This window comes from Chlorocebus sabaeus, chromosome 20 (assembly GCF_047675955.1).
Source record: "Chlorocebus sabaeus isolate Y175 chromosome 20, mChlSab1.0.hap1, whole genome shotgun sequence".
NCBI lineage: Eukaryota > Metazoa > Chordata > Mammalia > Primates > Cercopithecidae > Chlorocebus > Chlorocebus sabaeus.
Genome location: NC_132923.1, coordinates 27,675,330 through 27,702,176, shown reverse-complemented (window position 1 = coordinate 27,702,176; position 26,847 = coordinate 27,675,330). Strand labels below are relative to the sequence as shown.

The window sequence follows — 26,847 nt, the reverse complement described above, 5'->3', positions numbered from 1 at the left end:
AGTTTAATCTGGGAGGAACTTGGTTGCATTACATTTAATAATATAGTTGAAGTATAATTCCATTGCAATGTGCATATAAAACTGTTATTTAGGCAAAGACCAAGGAATGCATTTAATACTAAACTGTAAACACACTGTCCACCTTGACTTGGAGTGCACACCAACAACGGAAGAGCTCTTCTGCAGACTTTGGCAACGAGACTACATATAGCAGGTCACAGCAGCACGAGCTCACATGGAAGACTGAAAGCACTGCGGAATAACACCACCCAACACCTCCTATCAGTGGGATACATGGTAATAAGGGGCCTCTTCGTGCTAAACCACTTTCCTGGACACTACGTTCTTCAGATTTGTAATTTTCACAACTCAGTAGTCTTAAGTCTCTGTGCTTTTGCTGCATAGACTTACATGGGGTGTGCTCTACCCGTTGTAAGTCCAGAGGGTGACAGTTCTATCTGCAGAGGATGACAGGAAGGAAAGATCCTGGGTGTGCCATCTGCACTGAATCACTTTGTCCTTGTGCTCCCCCACCACCATGATAGGAAGCTGCTTGGTGAGGTCCCCTAAATTAGAAAAGAGATGTTGATTTACAATGCAAAATAAGAATAGGTACAGATTTTATAGACTCCCTGTTACTTTAAGACATTATAGTATAAAAAATCTTAAACTACATTAATATAATACATTGAAAGGTTTACACAGGGATAAATTACTAACTACCTAATTATGTTATTAGTATCTGGTAATATACCCACACAGGAACATTTGACAAGTTGCTCTCTCTCTTTGAAATTCTCTCAACTTGATTTCTCCCTGATTTCAGTGCCACTCCCATCTTTTGCTAGTTTCCCTTTTCTTCTTGACTTAAAGCTTGGTGAATCCCAGGAGTCAACCCTCAGATTTCTTCTGTTCTCTCTGTACCTAACTTCCTACAAAATTTCATCTAGCAACATGGCCATTTATATATTTACAATTCATACATATTTTATCTCCAATCTTGAGTTCTCACTTAAGCTCCAGACTAGTATCCAAATAGTCATTCAGCATCTCACTTGATTGCCTAATAGTCATCCTAAGTTAAACTTGTCCAAAACCAAACTTGGTTTTCTTGCCTAAACCTGTTCCTCCCCTCGCCTATCTCCCTTGTCTCAATGGCACCATCTGGTTGCTCATGACAAAAACCTAGGAATCATCATTGAACCCTCTTCCTCTCACTCTCTAAATCGAATCCAAATAAAATATATCTCAAATTTAGTCATTTCTTACAACCTCCACCTCCACCACCCTAGTCCAAGCCACCATCATCTCACCTGAACTATTCCAACAGCCTCCTCACTGACATTTATATTTCTACTCTTGCCCCCCTTACAATCTACTCTCTACAGAACTCCAAATTCTCTAAAAATATAATTCAGCTCCTATCACTCCCATTTAAAATCTTCCAAAGGCTTCACATTATACTTTTAAAATGCTTATAGCCCACCAACTATAATAAATGTACCACTCTGGAGGGGGATACTGATAATGGGGGGGGGGGGGCAGGCTATGCATGTGTGAGTCAGGAGTATATGGGAAATCTCTGTATCTCTCAATTTTGCTGTTAACCTATAACTGCTATTCAAAATAAAGCCCTTTAAAAATGTCTGTAAAACCCTGCCATTTATTCTTCTGTGTCTCTCTCTCTTAGTTCACTAAGTTCCGGCCACACTGGCTTCTTGTAGTGTCATGAACGTGCTAAGCTGGTTCCTACTTCAGCATCTTTATACTTGCTATGCTCTTCTCCTAGGGTCCTGGCCTGGCTTGTTCCTCCTCATCATTCTGGTCTCTGTGCAAATGGCATTTCCCTGGAGAGACCTACTCCAATGATCCTATTTAAAATAGCCTTCCCCCTGCAGTGAGCCAAGATGCCCCGCTGCACTCCAGCCTGGGTGACAGAAGAAGACTCCATCTCAAAATAAATAGATAGATAGATAGATAGACAGACAGACAGACAGATAGCCTTCCCCTACTCACCCCAGTCACTATCTTCCTACCACGCTAATTTTTTTAAACAGCACTAATACCTAAAATTACATTGTTTATTGGTTTACTTTTCATTGAACTCAATATAAGCTCCATCAGGGAGGGAATTAACTGTCTTATTCTCATCTGTCAGTCCCTAATTGATACACAATATTTGCTTGATGAATGTTTAAAAATAAAACTAGATACTAAGACCTAATTACAAAGATTGTATGCTAATTATTTAATGTAGAAGCTAGTAAGAGTACATAAATCTATCATTTATCTCAGAATGAGTCACTATAAATAAATGTTGATTTTAAAAAATATCTTAAGTGGAGGCGGGAGGATCACTTGAGGCCTGGAGTTCAAGATCAGCCTGGGCAATATGGCAAGATCCCATCTTTACAAAAAAATTTTTAAAATTTGCCATCCATGGTGGCGCACAGATGTAATTCCAGCTACTTGGAGGCTGAGGCAGAAGGATCGCTTGAACCCAGGAGGTCAAGGGTATAGTGAGCAGTAATCATGCCACTGCATTCCAGCCTAGGTGAAAGAGTGAGACCCTGCCTCAAAAAAGAAATCAAAAACTAACAATAAGGTTGGGCATGGTGGCTCACACCTATAATCCCAGCACTCTGGGAGGCCAATGCAGGCAGATTGCTTGAGTTCAGAAGTTCGAGACCAGCCTGCACAACATGGCAAAACTTTGTCTCTGTGAAAGATACAAATATTAGCCAAGTGTGGTGGCATGCCCCTGTAGTCCTAGCTACTTGCAGGGCTGAGGCGGGAGGATCGCTTGAGCAGGGGAGATAGAGGCTACAGTGAGCTAAGATCATGCTACTGAACCCCAGCCTGGGCGACAGAGCGAGACCCTGTCTCAAAAACAAAAACAGGCTCAGTGTGGTGGCTCACACCTGTAATCCCAGCACTTTGGGAGAGGAAGGCGGGTGGATCACTTGAGCCCAGGAGTTCGAGTCCAGCCTGGACAACATAGTGAGCCCCTGCCTCTATAAAAACAAAACCAAAACCTAACAACAAGACTATTCACTGCTTATTTAATAATTTGCTATTATATATCTTAATACAGTCTCAGAATCTGCTCAATACCATAAAATGATTGAAAATATTATATAATTATAATTGATTATATAATTAATTATATAATCAATTGAATTATAATTGATTATATAATCAGTGGTTGTGGTTGATTATATAATCAACCACATCACACTAACAAAAAAAAACAAAGGTCCAAAATAGAATGGGAAAGATTAAAAACAGAGAAGTCGATTTCAATCACCTTGTAGGTCTGTCACCTTTATTTTCATATCATAAGAGCCTGTTAGCAAGTAGTGAGCTCCCGGGGAGAATCGAACAGAGCGAACATCACTGGAATGAGGGTGATAACTTTGTACCATTCTTCCTCCTCTTATGTCATACAACATGCAGCTAGAATCTTCTTGACCTGTGGCTAAGAGACGACCACTGGGATCTACAGCTACAGATGCCACTGCACTGCCTGTAGGGGGAGGAATGAAAGTTTAAATACGGAAAATCAATATACCCAAATGGCAACACAGCTAATTATGTTCACTGAGCCATATACTAACGATTTAATGTAGTTTATCAATACTGTTCAGCTATGAAAAAATCCAAATTAACAGTTAACCAATGAACACTTGTGTCCTTTTAAGGCCCAAGGCCTAAACAAGATTTTGTAAGAAACGAGAAAGTTCTATTTTTGTCATTTGAAAGAACTGTGTGGAACAGCATCACCTATAGTGCAATAGGTGAGCCATGCTACAGAAACCACTTTTCTCAATCCAGTGTTTTCACTACTGAGTAAGTGTCTAGAAATGCTCCTATACCCAGCTAAGAGTCTAGCTAAAGAGACAAGAAATTCAGTAACAAAATGTATTTTATTTTAGGACAACAGTATAGGAAATGTACTAAAGCAACACATGATTACTGCCAGTAGGAACTGTGAACAGAAAATAAGCTCTTGGGGGCATATATTCAGGGCAACTTGAATCCACGTCTCCCAGAAATAAAATAAATAAATAGGCTGGGCACGGTAGCTCACACCTGTAATCCAGCACTTTGGGAGGCCGAGGCGGCCGGATCACAAGGTCAGGAGATCGAGACCAGCCTGACAAACATGGTGAAACCCCATCTCTACTAAAAATACAAAAATTAGCCGGGTGTAGTGGCATGTGCCTGTAATCCCAGCTACTCAGGATGCTGAGGCAGGAGAATCGCTTCAACCTGGGAGGCGGAGGTTGCAGTGAGCTGAGATCGTGCCACTGCACTCCAGCCTGGGCAACAGAGTGAGACTCCATCTCAAAAAAAATAGACAAATTTTTTGAGACAGAGTGAGACCCCGTCTCAAAAATATAAATAAATAAATAAATAAATAAATAAATAAATAAATAAGAAGTTTGAGTAACACTGCTCTAGACCAAAGTGGTCTAGGAAGACTTCACAAAAAAATGAGACACAAGTTAGATCTTGAAAAACAAACAGTATAAATAAGAGTATGTATGTATGTATACACAGGCAAACACATACATTTATATGTAATAAAGAAAAATCTTTTCTTGAAATATATTGAAAGAGAAGAGGGCTATTATGATCAGCAAGAATTACATGAGAAAAAGTTTAGAGGAAAAGTATAAAACAGTTACAGGAAGGTGGACCAGTTTGGCTGGAGTTAAAAGTTTAACTTTTAACAAAAGTTAACATGAAAGGCAGCTTGAAACTGAAATGCAAAAGGTGGGATAGGGCCAGGCCATCAAGTGCCTAAATCTCAAACTGCAGAGTTCTGAACTTGTCTGTGTAGACAGTAAAGCATCACTGTAGGTTTCTAAGCAAGAGAATTACATGATTCAAGCAGTACTTTGGGTAGATTAATCTAAGTGAAAATGTGTATCAAATTAAAGTGGAAAGATTGTAGAACAAAAGAGGCCACTGGAAGACAAGAAAGATTTCAGGAACAAAAACTGAATAAACAGTCAACAGTCTAGGAAATTAACTGCCTGAGTGGGGCAGTTAATTAAAATAAAGCACAAATGAGTCCCAGATTTCAAATCTAGTTGCATGAGGAAATAAAAGAACCATTATCAAAACTAGGAAAATGAAAACAACAACAACAACAACAGTAGGGAAGGTCGGAAGAATAACTGATTTAGAGGAGAAATACAAAGAGTTTAGTTTTACACGTACAAAATTCATAGTGTCAACAAAAATCTTCATTCATTTACTCAAAAAAGTTATTAAATCACTACTCCCTTAGGCCAGGCACTATGGTAGGTGCTAAACCTCTTCTGAAAATAAAAAAGGTATCATTGCTGCTTTGATGAAACTTAAAATCTATTGGAGGAGGTAAGCACTAAACAAGTAAACGAGTACATAATTTTAAGTAGTGATAAGAGTTCAGTAATAGAAAATAATGGTGAGGTCCCAATTAGGTAAGTCAAAAAAGGCCTCTCTGGCCAGGTAGCATTGAAGTTAAGACCTAAAGACAAGAAGGACCTAACCATGAGAAGACAAGAGGAGGAACATTTCCAACTAAGGAAACAGCACATGGCTTTACTAGACATGGACCTTGGCATGTTCCAGGAATTGGAAAGAAAAAAAGTAAGTGATCTGAGATGAGACTAGAAGGGTAAAAATGCCAAGTCAAGCAGGGTCTTACAGGTCGTGATAACAAGTGTGCACTTTAAGATTTAAAGCCACTGAAGGTGTGAGGTGACCAGGTTTATTTTTTCAAAAGTGTACTCTGACTGCTATGTGGATCACAGACTAAAGGGAGCACAAGTGAAAGTGTACAGTAAGGAAGCTAGTGCAGTGGTTGAGTTGAGATGATGGTGGTTTATCCTATTTATCCTAGAGTGGTAGAAATAGAGGAAAATACGTAACTGGGTTTTTTGTTTGTTGGTTTTTTTGAGACAGTCTCACTCTGTCGCCCAGGCTGTAGTGCAGTGGCATGATCTCAGCTCACTGCAACCTCCACCTCCCAGGTTCAAGCGATTCTCCTGCCTCAGCCTCTGGAGTAACTGGGATTACAGGCACCCACCACCACGCCCAGCTAATTTTTTTGTATTTTTAGTAGAGGCAGGGTTTTACCATGTTGGCCAGACTGGTCTTGAGCTCCTGACCTCAGGAAATCCGCCCACCTCAGCCTTCCAAAGTGCTGAGATTACAGGCATGAGCAATCACACCCGGCTAGGTGCAACTCCTGGGACATTTAACTTTTAGATCATGTAGCTGAGGCATAAAGTTGTTATATACCATGTTTGGTATAAGTTTGTCTTACTGTTTCTCTACTAAGAACTCTTTTTAAGGCCAGGCGCGGTGGCTCATGACTGTAATTCCAGCACTTTGGGTGGCCGAGGCAGGCGGATCACGAGGTCAGGAGATTGAGACCATCCTGGCTAACATGGTGAAACCCCGTCTCTACTAAAAAAACAAAAAAACAAAAAAATTAGCTAGGCGTGGTAGCAGGAGCCTGTAGTCCCAGCTACTCAGGAGGCTGAGGTAGGAGAATGGCATGAACACAGGAGGCGGAGCTTGCAGTGAGCTGAGATCGTGCCACTGCACTCCAGCCTGGGCAACCTGGGCGACAGAGCGAGACTCCGCCTCAAAAGAAAAAAAAAAAAAAAAGAATTTTATGAGCCTAGCACACAGAATAGGTTTCAGCTAGAGATAAAAATGTAAGTCCTTCAGCATATGCATTACACTTAAAGCCGGGGAAATGGGTGCAATCATCTAGAGAAAGAAAAGAGACTAAAGTCCTGAGCCCTAGGGAATGCCAGAATTTAGAAGTTGAGCAAAGAGAAAGAGCCAGCAAAGGAATAATTACCCAGAAAGGTAAGAGAATAGCAGAAAGCCCAAAAGAAAAGTGGAAGAAGTCAACTGTGTTGCATGACACTGAGAGTTCAAGCAAAAGTAGGATATAAAAGTGATTTGACAACCGGAAGTTTATTGGTGATCTTGAAAAAGACAGCATTTGTTATAATGGTTGCAGCAGGAACCAGATTAGAATAAGTTAAAGACTGAGGGTAAGGAAATGGCTAACAGTATATATAGGCAAGACTTGTGAGATATCTTGAGTAAAAAAAGGAGCAAAAATTGAGGGTAAGAGCTGGAAGGGGGATAAGGAGATCAAGAGATGAATTTTTGGCTTGCCAATACTATAAAATGTTTGCATGTGCATGATAGAGAAGCAGAGGAGGAGAGATACCGTAAGAGGAAGACATTAATGTTATCAGAGAGAGGAGACAACCAAAAACTAGAAGTCTCTGAAATTGAGAAAAAGGGCCTGAAAATAATGTAGAAAGCTAGAGTTTAAAAATAAATTAGTGGTAAGTGTATAGAAATTACACAAATAAACAAAAAACCACAATTATTAACCCCAAGGAAAATATACACAGGAAAAAAAATAAGCTATGAACGGCATCACCCTGGTTAAAACAATGCAAACAATGACTAACTAAGCTAACCAAAACTGATATATCAAAAAGATGCGGAGGGGCTAGGCAGGGTGGTGTGTGCCTGTGGTCCCAGCCACTCAGGAAGCTAAGGCGGGAGGATGGCTTGAACCTGGAAGTCAAAACTGCAGTGAGCCATGAATGCAACACTGCATTCCAGACTGGGTGACAGAACAAAACCCTGTCTCAGAACAAAACAAAACAAAAAACAAAAAAAGAAAAGATGCAGAGAGAGGAAAAATATATGTGAATGTGGGATGATGGGAGTTGGAAAGGCACATGAAAAAGTTAAATCTTCATCTTCTATGGTAGGAAGTCAATAAATAATCCTAAAGAAAAGAAAATAAATTAAATAAATATGAATATGTCCCTTATTCACATACAAATTCTTCCTCTCTCCACATCTTTTCAATATAGTTATATCAGTTTTGGTTAGATCAGTAGTCATTGTTTACATTATTTTAACCAGGGCAATGCTGTTTTTCTTAATAAGCCTTATTGAATTGCTTGATTTCTTAAACCAGGGGTCCCTAAGCCCCACGCCACCGACTGATAGCAGTCTATGGCCTGTTAGGCACCAGGCCGCACAGCAAGAGGTGAGCGACAAGTGAGCGAGCATTACCACCTGAGCTCCGCCTCCTGTCAGATCAGTGGTGGCATTAGATGCTCACAGTAGTGGGAACCCTATTGTGAACTGTGCATGTAAGGTATCTAGCTTGCGTGCACCTTATGAGAATCTAATGCCTGATGATCTGATGTGGAACAGTTTCATCCCTAAACCATCCCTACCCCTTCCCACCCATGGAAGACACCCATGGAAAAATTGTCTTCCACAAAACTGATTCCTGGTAGGTGCCAAAAAGGTTGAGGACTGCTGCCTTAAACTATGTCATATATTAATTTTGAAAATGATACAAACTAAATTTTAACAAATCAATGATCACGGACTCAAATGTGCTCTAAAACATCATATCTGGTTTGAATCAAAGTGAAGAAAAAGGTCCATGAAACTCAAAAGAATAAACAAGGCATTAAAAAAAAAAAACACCAAAAATTTAGAATACAAGGCAGACCTTTTCACTTGGAATACTACCATAGAATTCTCTTCTAATTCTGCTATTAAAAACTACAAAGGACCAGGCATGGTGGCTCACACCTGTAATCTCAGCACTTTGGGGGGCCAAGGCAGGTGGATCACCTGAGGTCAGGAGGGTGAGACCAGCCTGGCCAATATGGTGAAACCCCATCTCTACTAAAAAATACCAAAATTAGCTGGGTGTGGTGCTGGGTGCCTGTAGTCCCAGCTACTCATGAGGCTGAGACAGGAATTGCTTGAACCTGGGAGGCACAGGTTGCAGTGAGCCAAGATTGTGCCACTGCACTCCAGCCTGGGTGACAGAAAGAGACCCTGTCTCAACAACAACAACAAAAACTACAAAGGTGGAAAAGGTACTTTAGAATAAAATAAGGATAATAGCAGAATACTGTGTCACTCTTAGATACCATGCTTAAAAGGTAGTACAATGTGGCCAGGTGAGGTGGCTCACACCTGTAATCCCAGCACTTTGGGAGGCCGAGGCAGGCAGATCATGAGGTCAGGAGATCGAGACCATCCTGACTAACATGGTGAAACCCCATCTCTACTAAAAAATACAAAAAATTAGCTGGGCATGGTGGCGGGCACCTGTAGTCCCAGCTACTCGGGAGGCTGAGGCAGGAGAATGGCGTGAACCTGGGAGGCGGAGCTTGCAGTGAGCTGAGATCACACCACTGCAGTCCAGCCTGGGCGACAGTGTGAGACTCCATCTCAAAAAAAACAAAAAGGTGGTACAATGCAAAGAACAGTACATGGAACAATCTAAGACATACTGTTAAGTTCAGAAAGAGAAATTTGTAGTGCATGCTACCATTTCTCTATGTATGTGTGTGTGTGTGCATTTGTGTTTACAGGAGAAGGGAGATTAGGATACATACAAACTTTCTGGTTATATATTTATAGAATATTTCTGGAAGAATAAATAAGAAATTGGTCCTTTAGTGAAAGAGAGACCAAGAAATAGGAATGGAAAGAAAATAGTACATTCCATTGTTCAATTTCACTTTTTGCCATGTGCATGCATTTTAAAAAATGTTTCTAGACGTCTGAGTTATAAAATGGCCCTGCTAACAGACAATCTGGGACATTATATTTAATCTCCCTGGGCCTTGGTTCCCTAAGCTGAATATTATTTTTACAAATAAGGTAACAAATGAAAGTATTTTGAAAGAACTGAAAGTAACTAATAAAATATCAAGTATTTCACTATTTTTTCTATTTTTTATATTGCAGGGGAGAGGAAGTAGGCTACTGCAATTTACAAAGTTTTTTTTCCTCATATAAATTCATTTAAATTAAAGAAAAACCTACCAGTTCCATGAAATGTTGTGCCAACAACACGAACACAACTTGGTACTCGAAGATCCCAAAATCTAACAGTCTTATCTTGGGAACCAGATGCAATCATCCAGCCACTCCAGGTATAAAGTGCTAAAATATGCCCTATAAAAGATCATATACTCAATTATTAATGTGGGAGAGTGTCTTTCCATAACATATTCAAAGCTAAGCACTCTAGACTTGGGCAAGGTCACTCATGCCTATAATCCCAGATACTCAGGAGGCTGAGGCAGGAGGACTGCTGGAGCCCAGGAGTTCGAGGCTGCAGTGAGCTATGATCATGCCACTGCATTCCAGCCTGGGCAACAGTGCAATACCCTGTCTCTAAAAAAAAAAAGAAAAAGCTAAGTACTCCTTATTTACAGGGCAAGTGGAGGTCTGGTTAATCAAATGTACTATGTGATAGAGATTTTTCACATTTATCAAATAGACTGACAATTTTAAAAATAAAATAAAATTCAGTAAAATGCACAACATCAAAACCATACTAGGCCAAGCATGGTGGCTCATGCCTGTAATCCCAGCACTTTGGGAGGCTGAGACAGGATGATGGCTTGAGCCCAGGAGTTCAAGACCAGCCTGGGCAACATAGTGAGACCTTGTACCTACAAAAAATTCTTTAAATTAGCCAGGCGTGGTAGCACATGCCTACAGTAGCAGCTACTCAGGAGCCTGGGTAGGAGGATCACTTGAGCTCAGGAGGTTGAGGCTGCAGTGAGCTGCAATTGTGCCACTGCACTCTGTCTGGGCAATAAGAGCAAGACCCAGTCTCTTAGAAAAGAGGAAAAAACACAGATGAACAAAAAGAAAAGCAGCACTTGAAATTGATATTACATACCAGTATGTCCACTCAAAGCATGGAGGCCCTGTCCTCTTTGACAATCTGTTGTATAAATGTTACAATCCCCTGCTCCAGCACTTATTAAAATAGCTCCTCCGCTTTCTGGGCCTTCCATAAATGCCAAGTCTCTAATTGTTCCATCATGCATACTAAATTCCAGATCTGGTCCTGAAACAGTAATAAGAATTAAAAAAAAAAAATGCTGCTCAACTTACTGTGGTAACTTGAGATTGCTAAACTACCTCAAAACTGGTCAAGAATAATGGTTCAGAAATACAGTTTGTATTTTCATTTAGGAATTGGTATTATGAGCAGTTTCACTTCACTGAGCAAAGAATTTTATCAAAATAGCTATTACCATAGGGTTATCTTGTCTCTTATCTCAAAGAAAAAGAAAGAGAAGACAGGTGATGCCTAGAAAACATCTGGTAGCTATTTAAAGGTTATTTTTCTAATAATTTTATAAAACTCAAACACCACCTAGACACCTGTAAGAATTTATTAAGAAAGAGTAATACCTCATGAATGTAACTAAACAATTAGAATTATTAAAAAATTCTTAAGATTATATTCTTGGATTTCATTAAAGACAATACAGAAATACAACATGGAGGAAACATAACGTATACACTGGTAAGCTAGCTACTGCTTACATACTTGGGCCCTACCTGTTGCATTACAAGTCTCTGCATTGAAGGGCAGCACTTTGACGTATTTGTCATTTGATCCTGTTGCTAATAACTGCCCACAAGGACTCCAGGCCACACAGTAAATGGATCCTTTATGATGTTTATTCCTTTTAAAACGTACCACTGGCTGCTTAGGAGTCTCATGTGCACTGAAAAGAAAAATTACAGAAAGATATCTCAATTTCTTGCTACAATCAATTATTATGAGGTTCCACATTATAGTTGTTCCTGAAGGAGCAAAAAGCATGTCAGACAACAGCTTATTAATAATTTTCAAAATCATAGAAGAAACAAATTAGAAGCATACTTAAAACCCAAAAAGTAAAATTATAAACCAAATCATACTGAACTAACTCTCATTTCAGATGACAAAGGAAACAGGATATACGACTTTAAAAAAAAAACTCTCCATTTCTCATATTCTGTATGGCTTTTAAACTCAGAAACAAAAAAAATTAAAAAGTAACAACGCTTCCAAATTTTTTTAAAATGCAATAAGCATGTAATAAACATATAATAAGCACATAATAAACATGTAATAAACATATAATATGAGCAATGTGCAAAAGAGTTCTGTCCAGAGTTTAAAATCTGGTACAGGCAGATATTGTCATGACTACCTATATACAGTAAGGCAAGTATAAGTTGTTATATAGTCCAGTATAAAGCACTGGGCCTTAAAGGATAGGGTGAATTTTTACAGAAAAAGAAGAAGGCAGGAGAACCACTTTAGTGACAATAAAATATAGCAGGGAAAGTACTGGCTGAGTATGCAGCAATGCAAAGAGTCTGTGGGGCTAGCGGTGAAAAGCACGAGGCATTTAGTAGAGTGAGCAGGAGGGATGTGGTGGGTGAGGCGCTGCAGGCTCAGCTGTGGAGGGTTCTAAATGCCATGCTCCTCAAGAGTTTGTCCTTTAATGACAGTCAAACATTGGCTTAATGGGGTAACAGCATTTTATCTACACTTTGAAACACAGACTAATATGAAACTAAAGATTTCTAAATCAGGTATAACGATAAAATGAAGTCTATGTAAGAAAATGTACATGTTTCTGGAGATTCATCCTGAAGGATGAAAGGGTTAAATGACATGATATCTAAGATTTATTTTTAATACTTTAGCAAATAAAAAAGATGAAGGAAGCAATGTTACAAAAATCTTGACAACTATTGAATTTCAGCATACTAGTCTCTCTACTTTTGTGTCTTTGAAAATGTTCATAATTAAGAAATTTTTTAAAAACAAACAAGACCGACAAATCTCTAATACCTAAGAAGCATTTAATATTGATCTAGGCAGGGCACGGTGGCTCATGCCTGTAATCCCAGCACTTTGGGAAACCGAGGAGGGCGGATCACGAGGTCAGGAGATCGAGACCATCCTGACCCCGTCGCTACTAAAAATACAAAAATTAGCTGGGCATGGTGGCACGTGCCTGTAGTCCCAGCTACTCAGGAGGCTAAGGCAGAAGAATCACTTGAACCAGGGAAGTGGAGGTTACAGTGAGCTGAGATCGTGCCAATGCACTCCAGCCTGTGACAGAGTGAGACTCTGTCTCAAAACAAAAACAAAAACAAAAAACCAAAAAACTGATCTAGAGAACAGACCAGATAAAAAGATTTTCTTTTCAGCTGCACAACCAATTTATCACCAAGTACCACTGATTCCTTCTTTAAATGAATTATACCTCTCAAACCCACCCACTTTGCCCCACCGCCACTGCCACCACATTAGCCATCAAATACAAACAGCTTCCTCCCTTTCTCCCAGCATCTCCTCTTATTGCCATCCAATCACAGGCAGAGGGATCATCTCAAAATACATTTACACTTGATCTGCTACTTTCAGTGGTAAGTACTTTCACTGCACTCAGCATGAAATCTAAAATGGCTAGAAAGCTCTGCTTAATTTAGTTCATGTCTATCTCTGCGGCCTTATCAAACTCAAGCTCATAATTTTCCAACCAATCTGAATTTATTTCAGTTCCTAAAAAAAGCCAAGCTCTTTCTCACCTCATGTTCCCTCTATATTATTCTCTTCTCCCTTCTCTTTACATAGCTAGGTTCTATTCATCCTTAGATCTCAATTTTAGTGCCTCTGCCTCAAAGAAGTCTTTCTCTGACTTGCCAGTCTGCACCCTACCCCATTCCCATTTTATTCTCTCACAGCACCTTGTAATCTTTCTTCATAACATCTACCAAAATGTGTATTTGTGTTCATTTGCATGATATAATGCAAATGAATGCATCTTCCCCACTAAACCAGAAGTTCCATGAAGCCAATAAACATGTTTGCTTTACACACAACTATAGTACCTAACACACAGGAACCCAAAATATGTATTTGCTAAATAAATGTATTTATTTTCTTTTTTTTTTTTTTTTTTTGAGACGGAGCGCCCGCCACCTCGCCGGGCTAGTTTTTTGTATTTTTTAGTAGTGACGGGGTTTCACCATGTTAGCCAGGATGGTCTCAATCTCCTGACCTCGTGATCCGCCCGTCTCGGCCTCCCAAAGTGCTGGGATTACAGGCTTGAGCCACCGCCCCCGGCCTTATTTTCAAATCAGTTTCTTCACAGCCTATGACACATCTGTGTTTATGTAAAAAATACAAAAGATGAGAAACAGTTACCTTAAGTTCAAGTTAACCCTAAACATACAAGTCTTTGGTTCTACCTCCATAATTATTGCTATTTCTCATTCCCTTATAGAGAATTTTGTCATTCTTTCTTAAATATTTCTACTTAAATAATGCAGTGAGCACCAGTAAATTATAATACTATCAATTAACCTGGGCCTTATTATATTCCCTTTCCCAATCATTAAAAGCTACCAACAGTCCAAAAGCCTAAATTATTGGTTTCAGACATAGAGATAGCAAAAACATACAAACAAATGAAAAATCCCACCCCTCTGTTTCTCAAACTAGGGTTATAATTTAAAAGTCTTCAGAGGTGTAAAACAGTAAGAGTTGTATGTTAATTACATACATAATTTATAAATAGGTGTGTATGAATAGCAAAAAACACAATATATATAGGGTTCAGTACCAGCTAAGGTTTTAAGAATCCACTGGGGTTCTTAACATGTATCCCTTGCAAATAAGGGGGGATTACCATATAAAGAATTTTCAGATAAAAAACAAAATACAAAAGCCATGGAAATAAAGAAATCTAAAGCAATAAATGAGCAATGTTGTAATCAAAAACATTTTATGAAAAAATTATAAAGTTAATCAATGACTTAAGTATATTTCCTAAGCACTGAAAGTAAAAACAGTTATTTTGTAAAAGAAAATAAACTTTAATCAAAGGAAAGAAAGATCTGAAACACTACTGAATGGCAATTCTGGAAAAGGAACCTATAAGGCTAAATTAAAAACTAAGGTAAGAATGGCAGCACAAGTCATTGATCCTTACCTTGGATCAATTACGTCTGGATAGGCACATACTCTCAGAGTTTTTGAATTAGAACCAACAGCATATAAACCTCCAGCTGGATGAAAAGCCACTGCTCTAACAGCTTGTGTGTCTTCTAGGATATTAATACAAACAAACTGCTTTTTTGATTTGTCATCCTATGGAAAGAATGAATATTAAAGTCACCTATTAAAAAAATGAATTTGAAAGAATTCATCTTTCTCCCATTTTAAATTCATTTGAACGGTATTATTCTTGTTGGATCATGTTAGGTTTACTACCAATAACCATATATTATTTTCTCTATGTTTTTCTTACTGTATTAAATCTTAGTAACATCCTTTAAGAGGCAAACACACACACGAGTAGGCTACAGTGAAGAAATCTTATTTTGGAGACTTAAGAAGCCACTAAGATACTTCCAGGTATTATCTTCAGTGATGCTTCTTATCTTTACTCTGGGACACCAGGTAATATTAAGCACCTACAGCTACCACAAATGCAGCAAATCTTTGAATCCTTTTAATAATGCACCATCAGACGAAACACTATTTGTAAAGTCACCCATGTTTCTCCAAGCTTCATTACAGCCCCATAGATCCTTAGCCCTCCTGCAGCCAGCTTCTCCTGGATGGTTTCTAATGGTGTTTCTTCTATCTTCCATTGTTTATAATCTGGAAATTCCATTTTATTATGTTCATGTTCACGTCCATGTCCATAGGCCATGTCTGCATTCTTTAGATGATTCTTTTAAAATGCAGTATTACTGCTTTCCTTTTTTAAAAAGTTTTACTTTTTTTAATTAAAAAAAAAATACAGATGGAGTTTCTCCATGTTGCCCAGGCTGGTCTTGAACTTCTGGGCTCAAGCAATTCGCCTGCCATGGCCTCTCAAAGTGCTGAGATTACAGGTGTGAGCCACTGCACCCAGCCAATTGTTCGTTTCGTTTTGTTTCAGTTTTTTTGAGATGGAGTCTTGCTCTGTTGCCCAGGCTGGAGTGCAGTGGCATGATCTTGGCTCATTGCAACCTCCGCCTCCCAGGTTCAAGTGATTCTCCTGCCTGAGCCTCCTGAGCAGCTGTGATTACAGGTGCCCACCACCACGCTAGACTAATTTTTGAATTTTTAGTAGAGACAGGGTTTCACTGTGTTGGCCAGGCTGGTCTCGAACTCCTGACCTGAAGTGATCTCCTTGTCTCAGTCTCCCAAAGTGCTGGGATTACAGGCATGAGCCACTGCACCTGGTTCCAGCCAATTGTATTTAAATACATATGATTACATGAAGTTTTTCTGACAGCAGTCTCCATATATTAAGTAGCAAATTCAAATTCCCTAATTTTTCTATTTTTCATTACTCATTGCTAAACTAAGCTCAGTTCATAAACACTCAAGTTTTTCTTCAATTATTAAGACAAAATATAGTAATAAATATGGGCCAGGCACAGTGGCTCACGTCTATAATCCCAGTACTTTGTGAGGTCGAGTTGGGCAGATCGCTTGAGCCCAGCAGTTTGAAACCAGGCTGTGCAACATGGCAAAACCCCATCTCTATAAAAATGAAAAAAAAAAAAAAAAAAAATTAGCCGGGTGTGGTGGTGTGCATCTGTAGTCTCAGCTACTTGGGAGGTTGACGTGGGAGAATCGATTGAGTCTGGGAGGTTGAGGCTATAGTAAGCCTGGGCAACACCTGTTAGGGAGGGGAGCGGGGAGTGGGGAGAGGGGAGGTAGAAGGTAGGGAGGGCTGGGGCACGAAGAAGAAAGGAAAGAATAAGTATGCATTCCTATATTAAGTTCTCTTTAACTATTAAGAGAAAAAAAGCCCACTAGAAGTTCTAACAAAAATAATAGAGTATCATTTGTGCTTCCAAATGAAGGAACTACAAAGGATTATTAATCTGCTTAAGAAAAAATGTTTACCATTATCTCTAGCAATGAATATTTCAGTATTACAATCTGAAGTTATAAAATATCCCTTTGCCGGGCGCGGTGGCTCGAGCCTGTAATCCCAGCACTTTGGGAGGCCGAGACGGGCGGATCACAAGGTCAGGAGATCGAGACCATCCTGGCTAACACGGTGAAACCCCGTCTCTACTAAAAAAAAAATACAAAAAAGTAGCCGGGCGAGGTGGCGGGTGCCTGTAGTCGCAGCTACTCGGGAGGCTGAGGCAGGAGAATGGCGTAAACCCGGGAGGCTGAGCTTGCAGTGAGCTGAGATCCGGCCACTGTACTCCAGCCTGGGCGACAGAGCGAGACTGTCTCAAAAAAAAAAAAAAAAAAAAAAAATCCCTTTAACAGCCTGGGCAACATGATGAAAATCCATCTCTACCAAAAAAAAAGAAAAAAAATACAAAAATTAGCTGGGTGTGGTGGCACATGCCTGTAGTCACAGCTACTCAGGGTGCTGAGGTGGGAGGATCACATGAGCCTCGGAGGTCAAGGCTGCAGTAAGCTGAGATCACACCACTGCACTCCAGCCTAGGCAAGAGAGCAAGATTCTGTCTCAAATTAAATAAATAAACAAACAAACATCCCTATAAAATAAATGGAAAAATAATGGAAACATTTGAATGTTTCATTTCTACTTTTTTTTTTTTTTTTGAGATGGATTCTCACTCTATTGTTCAGGCTGGAGTGCAGTGGCACGATCTTGGTTCACCACAACCTCCACCTCCCAAGTTCAAGTGATTCTCCTGCCTCAGCCTCCCAAGTAGCTGATGTTACAGGCATGCGCCACCACACTCGGCTAATTTTTGTATTCTTAGTAGTGATGGGGTTTCACCATGTTGGCCAGACTGGTCTCGAACCCCTGAACTCAAGTGATCCACCCACCTCAGCCACCCAAAGTGCTGGGATTACAGGTGTGAGCCACCGCGCCAAGCCTCATTTTTACTTTAAGCTGTCAACTCGTCCATCCAGATCTATCTTCTGAAGAGAGAAGCTGAAGCAGTTCTGTATAAAAGCTTTGGTGACTCCTACTACTGATGTCATTTGAAACCACCGTGTTACCCCAACCAGGACTGACTGGACATGGTGAAGGAACCTCTACACTAGGTATGGTCAATAGACTCAACCAAACCCTGTCTTTTGAGAAGTATGAATGTCAAGTACATAGACAAAGGAAAATCACTTCAGCTCTGGATGTATTCTGAGAGGTCTAGGACCCATAATGACTACAGCAATGAAAAGACTATGCCTCTCTCTACCTAAGCCTTTATTCATGCAATACAACCTAACGTGTTATACTATGTACGTCCTATGTAAGTGAATTGAATTCTGGTATTATTCGTATGAATTTGGCTAGAAATGTTGCATTTTCCAATAATCCATACAAAGGGAATGTGACTGCAAAATTATATAATAGCATGGGGTAGATAAGAGAAAAAGGGAGGAAAGATGACTAATTAACTAAATGGCCTATAGCACATCAATAATTACTAAACATTGCTTTATAGCAGAAGCCACACACATTGATTTTATTTGCTGTCCTTCAGTGTTTTAAATTGACACAGAGTTTTGCTCTTGTTGCCTAGGAGGGAGTAAAATGGTGCAATCTCGGCTCATTGCAACCTCTGCCTTCCGGGTTCCAGTGATTCTCCTGCCTCAGCCCCCCAAGTAGCTGGGATTACAGGCACCCCCATCACGCTCAGTTAATTTTTTGTATTTTTAGAAGAGATGAGGTTTCGCCATGTTGGCCAGGCTGGTCTCAAACTCCTGACCTCAGGTTATCCACCTGCCTTGACCTCCCAAAGTGCTGGGATTACAGGAGTGAGTCACTGCATCCAACCTTAAAATTTTTTTAATTCGTTGTCATTTAAAAAACTAGGATATTTCACATAAAAATCTAGATTTCTAGCTTTTCTTGAAAATCAGGTCAGGTGCAGTGTCTCACACCTACAATCCCGGCATTTTGGGAGGCTGAGGTGGGAGGATTGCTTGAGCCCAGGAATTCGAGACCAGCCTGGGCAATGTAGTCAGACCATGTCTCTATTAATAGATATACATACATATATTTTTTGGAGACAGAGTCTTGCTCTGTCCCCTAGGCTGGAGAGCAAAGGCACGATCTTGGCTCACTGCAACCTCCGCCTCCTGGGTTAAAGCAATTCTAGTGCCTCATCCTCCCGAGTGGCTGGCATTACAGGTGTGAGCCACTATGCCCGGCTACTTTTTGTATTTTTAGTAGAGACAGGGTTTTGCCATGTTGGCCACATTGGTCTCCAGCTCCCGACCTCAGATGATCTGCCTGCCTCAGCCTCCCAAAGTGCTGGGATTACAGGTGTGAGCCACCATGCCTGGCCTAATATTTTTTTAAAAAATCAAAGGAACTGGAAACACTGGACTTGCATATTTCTTTTGCAAGGGACAAATGTTCCTTTATGCCTATCTATTTCATCCCTAAAAGCATCTCAAATTAACACCTTTGTTTATGGGGTTAAAATCTGAACTAGGAAAAGTAAGATAGAGTGAAGCTATATACTAGTTAGGAAAGGATGCTTGGTTCCAAAGCAAAAAAAATAGGTGTACTGATGAGAAGCCCAAAGAGATACCAATAATGAAATTAACCATAGGGTTCAGAGAATAACACAGAGCCTCAATTCATGTCCCAAGGCCACTACTGGGCCATTAATATGAACACTCCCACATGTCCAACTGTGCTTTCTAAGGCTCCCTCTTCAGTTACACCACTGAGAGCTCAACTGCCCTGAGCCTTGAAATAAATACCAATATTAGCAGTAATAACTACTTTTTTAAAAGTTTTTTTTTTTTTTTTTTTTAAAGACACGAGGTCTCACTCTGTTGCCCAGGTTGGAGTGGTGCTGCGGCTATCCACAGGTGCGATCTAGTACTCTACAGTCTCAAACTTCCGGGCTCAAGACATTCTCCTGCCTCAGCCTCCTGGGTACTGTACACCACGTCTGACTAAAACCGTTCTTTCTTTGAATTGAGAATTCCTTAGCAAAATTTACAAGTGCATATGAAAACAAAAAAACTTCCCTCCCCAAAGTATTACCTCTTCCCCTTTTGACCTTGATAGACTTCCTGAAGAATCTCCAAGAGGTGGCTTAATGACCGAATGTTCTGATGAGCTGTGGGAGTAGAAATTCAAGTAAAGTTTACTCCATGTATTAAAATAGAAACGAAATTAATTTACCCTTTCAAACACTAATTTTTCTTTTTAGCAAACAATCCTAGCTGACTCCAAAGTTACTCTCTGGAGACATTTATTAAAATAGCCTCTGGATTCAGTAGCACCAATGGGAGTTGTAAGGAGGAGATGAAAAGCCATTCTGGAAAGAAAATTAAGTCAAAGTCCACATATTTTATAGTGAGATGTCAAGTACCCTTCTCTTGCTTAGTTCCAGAATCCTGTTTGCTATGCTTAAATCCAACCCCAGACAGGACGCTGGAGAATGCTCCAGGGAAATTATCTGGCCCAAGAGAAAAAAATACCAGAAACTCACAGTTAAGTGTCCCTTAGTAAAACTATGTTTCCACTTAATCACTTTTTATGAGGCCAACAGGCAGACAGATCCACCCACATATGTAGCCCTTCCTTCTAATCAGCTTTTTAATTTTTTATTTAATATTATAAAATATAATAGAGACAGGGTCTCACTATGTTGCCCAGGCTGGTCTCGAACTCCTGGGCTCAAGCAATCCTCCCACCTCAACCTCCCAGATTGCTGGGATTACAGGTGTAAGCCACCACACCCAGCCAGTTTTTGTTTTAATGCCTCACTGTTTACAGCCAGCCAAAGCTTTCTAGATACCTGAAGAAAGCCTAGATAAAAGGTATAGACTAAAATGAACAGAAAAATGAACTTGGGAGAAGAGAAGTAATTTAGGGAACAAAAGTTACAAAAATATAATTTAAATCCTTAGATAGAAGAGGAAATAATGGATTAATAAAGAAACAAGAGCAAGATCTATTTTTTAAAAAGGAAAAGAAATTAGATAATAAGAAAGACCTCTTAGAAAATTAAAATATGATGGTAGAAAAAAGTAAATCCATAGAAAACGGAAGTGAGGAAATTGCTAAATAATAATTTTTTAATTTCCTAGAACTTAAGTTTCCAACTTAAAAGGGCCCATGAAATACCCAGAAGAATGAAGAAAAATAGAATCATTCTGAGGTCTATTTTCTATATCATCATGATGTTTCAGACTATCAGGGAAGCGAAGAACCTGAAAAATTCCAGCGTAGAAGGAGCAATAGGCCTCACCCAAAGAATGAGGAATCAACCAGCCTCACCAACACGGTGAACATGGTGAAACCCCATCTCTATGAAAAATACAAAAATTAGTTGGGTATGGTGGCGTGTACCTGCAGTACCAGCTGCTAGGGTAGCAGAGGCACAAGAATCACTTGAACCCAGGAGGTGGGGGTTGCAGTGAGCCAAGACTGCACCACTGCACTCCAGTCTGGGAGCCAGAGCAAGACCCTGTCTCAAAAAAAAAGAAAAAAGAAAAAAAGACAATGAGGAATCAAAATAGCATCGGACTTTTTACTCAGAACACTAAAATTGGAAGACCATGTAGCAATGCCATTGAAATACTGAGGAATGATTTTCATCCTAGAATTCTATACCCAGCAATACTAACAAAAAAGGTGAAAAAGCAAACACATTTTTAGACATGCAAAGTCTCAGAAACTTCACCTCTAATGTATCCCTTTTCAGGTAACTGTGAAATGTTAAAAACAGGGAACTTAATAAAGAGATGAGGTAAAGGAAACCCCAAGAGAACAGTAAGGAAAGTCCCAAGATTCTATCTAAGTGATCAAAAAAGCAATAAATATAAAGTGAAACAGGAGTGATCCTGGAGGGACATCTCCCAAGGAGAAAAAATGGAATAGAGAAATTTCTGATACTTTTTACAATTAATGAGAGAAGTTTTATGATCTTATAATTCTGTCAAAGCACTTACAGATAGTTTAGTGATAAATATTAAGAAAACTAATCATGTACAGACACATGTACAACAACTTGATGCAATCATTGTCTCCAGGAAAAACAAGAAGCTATATGAAAAAGAAATATAATCATATGGCACTACATGACTCAGTTGTAAATAACATTTACAAGGTCATAGTAATGTTAACTCTGATACTGATTTAAACAAAAATTGATATATACTGAAGATAAGGGATAGACCAATTGAGGGTGCCATGCATGAAGAGTATGGTAGGGAATCAACACATAGCAAAAACAGTAATAGAGGCCGGGTGTGGTGTCTCATGCCAAGTAATCCCAGCACTTTGGGAGGCTGAAGTGAGCGAATCATGAGGTCAGGAGTTCGAGACTAGCCTGGTCAACATGGTGAAACCCTGTCTCCACCAAAAATACAAAACATTAGCTGGGCATGGTGGCACATGCCTGTAATCCCAGCTACTCAGGAGACTGAGGCCGGAGAATTGCCACTGCTTGCCACTGCATTCCAGCCTGGGCAACAAGAGCAAAACTCCATCTCAAAAAAACAAAACAGTAATAGAAGTATATTATTGAGAAATGCAGAAATATATAGCAAAAGGCTGGGTGTGGTGGTTCACTCCTGTAATCCCAGGATTTTGGCAGGCTGAGGTAGGAGGATCACTTAAACCCAGGAATTCCAGACCAGCCTAGGCAACATAGTGCGATCCCATCTTTAAAAAAAAAAAAAAAAAACTGTATTATATGTATCAGAAAAAATAGCCAAATGTGTTGAAAAGGGCAGCCAATAAGAAAAAAAACCATGGACGGCCGGGCGCGGTGGCTCAAGCCTGTAATCCCAGCACTTTGGGAGGCCGAGACGGGCGGATCACAAGGTCAGGAAATCGAGACCATCCTGGCTAACATGGTGAAACCCCGCCTCTACTAAAAAACACAAAAAACTAGCCGGGCGAGGTGGCAGGCACCTGTAGTCCCAGCTACTTGGGAGGCTGAGGTACGAGAATGGCGTAAACCCAGGAGGCGGAGCTTGCAGTGAGCTGAGATCCGGCCACTGCACTCCAGCCTGGGCGACAGAGCGAGACTCCGTCTCAAAAAAAAAAAAAAAAAGAAATAAAACCATGGTCAAAGATGGGTTCTACTTTAAGCCTTGAAGTACTATTTGTCTTTTGAAATCATGTATGTATATTACATGGACAAAAACAAAAATTAAATTTTAAAATTTGAGTTCTTGTTTCGAAAGTACTCAAAACAACTATTACGAAAACTGTAATAAAAAGCAAATATTAAAAAAATAAAAATTCAGAAAAGCAAAAATTGAATGTATGCTCTGAAATAAAACTAGGTTTTTGACACTAATTATTTATAAAGTGAATTCCTATAAGCATCCAAGTGCCAAAAGCAAGTTATGCATTTTTGTACTTAATCTCAGCCAAAAAGCTGGGAATCTCATCTTATACATTTTTTAATGAACCACCCTGAAAAGTGTTTTATGCTAAGAATAAAGAAAACAGTCCTCAACTATTCCCATTGCATAAATTAACACTTGTATACTAATGACAGCAAGATAAAAATTTTCCCTGAATAGTGAAAATGTAAATATGCAGTCTTCCACTGCTGTAATTGCCAAAGCGGCCAACACTGCAGCTGCAATCATTCCACCAGACTGTAAAACATCTTTGTATGCCCTGAAAGTCTGAATTTTAAGATTATTTGTCCAAAGATGCCAATTGAAGAAAAAAGAAAATCAAGAAGACTTAGAGATCCTAAAACTGTAGGTTCTTTGAGTAGGACGGCTTATAAAAAATATAATTGCCTTGGTGGTAGTGAGGAAGCAAAAAGAAAACTAGAAGGAAAATGAAAACTATAAAGAGACTTAGACATTGGTAGAACAGAATATAGACGAATGAAGGCAGATTAGGGAAAAAATATTGGTAGGCAGTAAGCTCTAAAAACTTTTATTTTAAGGCTCCAAAGACAAGTTCAACCTTCTAGTCATTAGTAGTAAGCTAATATTTCCAAGTTTTACAAAGTCAAGCACTTACATTTGGCTTCCACAAGGTGATTCCTCCAGAAAAGGTATGTGATTTGTTGATCCAGGATTACGAGGAGTGCTTGTATGAATATTTGAAGCATCATGTGTTAATCTCTGACTAGAGTCTTGGGGTGGCGTAGTAAAACTAGTCACAGAAGAACTATTAGATCCATTGCCTTTGCTCCCATTACATTGCTGGCTGAGTGTTGATACCTCATTACCAAGGCCATCCATTCCAATATTTAACTCACCAAGCTTTTGAATGGACCTATAAAATTAAACAATATAAGCATTTTAAAATAAAAACTTAAATGCATTCCTAATATATACAAGATTAAAAGTGTGAAAAGGTAAATATATGCACATATATAATCTACGGCAAATTTAGTGTTAAAAATTACCACCATTAACTTAAGACATAACCAAGATACTGAAAGAAGATCCACATTTTCCCATAGTAAAACACTAAAGAAGATAGGCATAATGGGCATTATAGACTTTTCTTTTTTTTTTTTTTGAGTCAGGGTCTCGTTCTGTTGCCCAGGCTGAAGTACAGAGTGGCATGATCATGGCTCACAGCAGCCTTGACCTGCGGGACTCAAGCAATCCTTCCAGCTCCCACAGATACCTGGGACAACAGGTGCACACTATCATGACCAGTTAACTATTCAAATTTTTTGTTGAGACAGAGTCTCCCTATACGGCCTAGACTGGTCCTCAGCTCCTGGGTTCAAGCTGTCCTCCCACCTTGGCCTCCCAAAGTGCTGGAATTATAGGCATGAACCACTGTGCCCAGCCAATATCACAGACTTTTTGAAAGCAGCATTTAAAAAAAAAAAAAAAAAAATCTGCTTCTTCCCAATATAACTTTGGTTTAATTTTCCATTTAAAACTTAACTTTCAAAAAGAGTCAATAACAATATCACCACTACCAAAATTGCTCATCAACAAAACAAGCCATTTTCATTCCATCTGTCTTGAGTGGTATCAAGTAGGAAATGGATGACTTGAGCAGGCCATGATGAGTAAAAAGTCAAATGGCATCCCTAATACTCTACATGTACTCATTCACTCATTAAATCATTCTACGAATACTGTTTGCCAGGCTCTGATCTAGACAACAGGGAGATAAAACAGGGAGCAAAACAAGTTAGCCTCAGGGCCTTCCCCTCAACAAATAGTCTTTCCATTACTGTGGCCTGACTCCTTACGTTGAGATCAGGGCTACAAAGGGCACAAACAGGATGCTACTTTACTCTTTTAAGATTTAGACTCATGGGCCAGGTGCAGTGACTCACAGCTGTAATCCCAGCACTTTGGGAGGCTGAGGTGGGCGGATCACTTGAAGTCAGGAGTTTGAGACCAACCTGGTCAACATGGTGAAACACCATCTCTACTAAAAATACAAGAATTAGCCAAGCATGGTGACAGATGCCTGTAATCCCAGCTGCTCAGGAGGCTGAAGCAGGAGAATAACTTGAACCCAGGAAGCAGAGGTTGCAGTGAGCTGAGATCACACCACTGCACTCTAGCCTGGGCGACACAGCGAGACTCCATCTCCAAAAAAAAAAAAAAGATTTAGACCCATGGGCAGGAGCAGTGGCTCAAGCCTATAATCCCAGCACTTTGGGAGGCCAAGGCAGAAGGATTGCTTGAGCCCAGGAATTTGAGACTAGCCTGGGCAACAGAGGGAGACCCTGTCTCTACCAAAAAAAAAGAAAAAGAAAAAGAAAAAGAAAAACGTAGCCAGACATGGTGGTGCATGCCTATGGTCCTAGCTACTTGTAAAGCTGAGGTGGAAGGATTGCCTGGGCCCAGGAGGTCAAGGCTGCAATGGGCCGTGATCCTGCCTGGGCAACAAAGTAAGATCTCATCTCAGAAAAAAAAAAAAAATGAAAGAAAGAAAGAAAAAGAAAAAAAAGGAAAGAAGGAAGGAAGGAAGGAAGGAAGGAAGGAAGGGAGGGAGGGAGGGAGGGAGGGAGGGAGGGAAGGGAAAAGAAAAGAAAAGAGAAAAGAAAAGAGAAAACAAAAAAAAGGAAAGAAAAGGAAAGGAAAGGAAAGGAAAAGAAAGGAAAGGAAAGGAAGGAGCGGATAGGAGAGGGCGGAAGAGGGGAAAGGAGGGGAGAGGAGGGGAGGGGAGGGGAGGGGAGGGGAGGGGAGGGGAGAGGAGGGGAGAGGAGGGGAAGGAAGAGAAGAGAGGAGAGAGGAGAGGGAGAGAGGAAGGAAGATTTAGACCCAAAACTAGCCCAGCATCACTTTCTCCGGCTGAGATTCAATATAAGAAAGGACTAACACAGGGAGTACAATTACTGAGAGGTATTGTGGCTCATGGTATTTTTAAATTTTCCTATATTAAACATTGTGTGCGTATATTTTTAAGGCTTAAAAAATACTTACAAAAAAGCAGCTCAATATTATTAGAGGAACTGTTAGCCTTTACTAAATATGTATCAGTTAAAAATTGTAACTAAATAGCATTTCTCAAATTGTGTTCTGTGAAACACATTTCTTGTGAAATGTACATATATCTTTTTTATACTCTCCATAAAAAAGGATATGAGGTCAAATACACTTCAGAAAAACGCTAAGTATAAAAAGCATTTAAAATGCTAATACAGGCCAGGCACAGTGGCTCATGTCTGTAATCCCAGCACTTTGGGAGGCTGAGGCGTGCAGATCACCTGAGGTAGGGAGTTTGAGACCAGCCTGGCCAGCATGGTGAAACCTCATCTTTACTAAAAATACAAAAATTAGCCAGGCATGGGGGTGGACGCCTGTAGTCCCCGGCTACCTGGGAGGCTGAGGTGGTGAATCGCTAGAACCTGAGAGGCAGAGGTTGCAGTGAGCCAAGGTCATGCCACTGCCCTCCAGCCTAGGAAACAGCAAGACTCCACCTCAAAAAAAAAAAAAAAAAAAAGTTAATACAGCATTTGAACTCTCTTAAAATGGGGTGGGATGGGGAAGAGGCTGAATATGCCTATTAACTGTCAAATCAATGGTGCCAA

General features: G+C 39.9%; 1 protein-coding gene and 1 pseudogene across 5 annotated transcripts in view; both read right to left on the bottom strand.

Annotated features, from left to right (window-relative positions):
* The window catches only part of WDR47 (WD repeat domain 47), a 69,015-nt gene that overhangs the window by 1,004 nt on the left and 41,164 nt on the right, over positions 1 to 26,847 (bottom strand). For 4 of the 5 annotated variants that reach the window (XM_007977737.3, XM_007977738.3, XM_073008526.1 and 1 more), the window contains 8 exons: positions 23,853 to 24,110; positions 19,893 to 19,968; positions 14,883 to 15,040; positions 11,443 to 11,612; positions 10,772 to 10,942; positions 9,904 to 10,035; positions 3,308 to 3,526; positions 408 to 566 (listed from right to left, as the gene is read on the bottom strand). In XM_007977737.3, coding sequence (XP_007975928.1) covers positions 424 to 566; positions 3,308 to 3,526; positions 9,904 to 10,035; positions 10,772 to 10,942; positions 11,443 to 11,612; positions 14,883 to 15,040; positions 19,893 to 19,968; positions 23,853 to 24,110 — 1,327 coding nt within the window. In that variant the 3' untranslated portion in view covers positions 408 to 423. Of the gene's footprint in view, positions 1 to 407; positions 567 to 3,307; positions 3,527 to 9,903; positions 10,036 to 10,771; positions 10,943 to 11,442; positions 11,613 to 14,882; positions 15,041 to 19,892; positions 19,969 to 23,852; positions 24,111 to 26,847 lie in introns of those variants that run through there. The other variant, XM_073008525.1, reaches the window with a different exon arrangement.
* LOC119624320 (NADH dehydrogenase [ubiquinone] 1 beta subcomplex subunit 3 pseudogene) lies at positions 15,051 to 19,884 on the bottom strand (annotated as a pseudogene).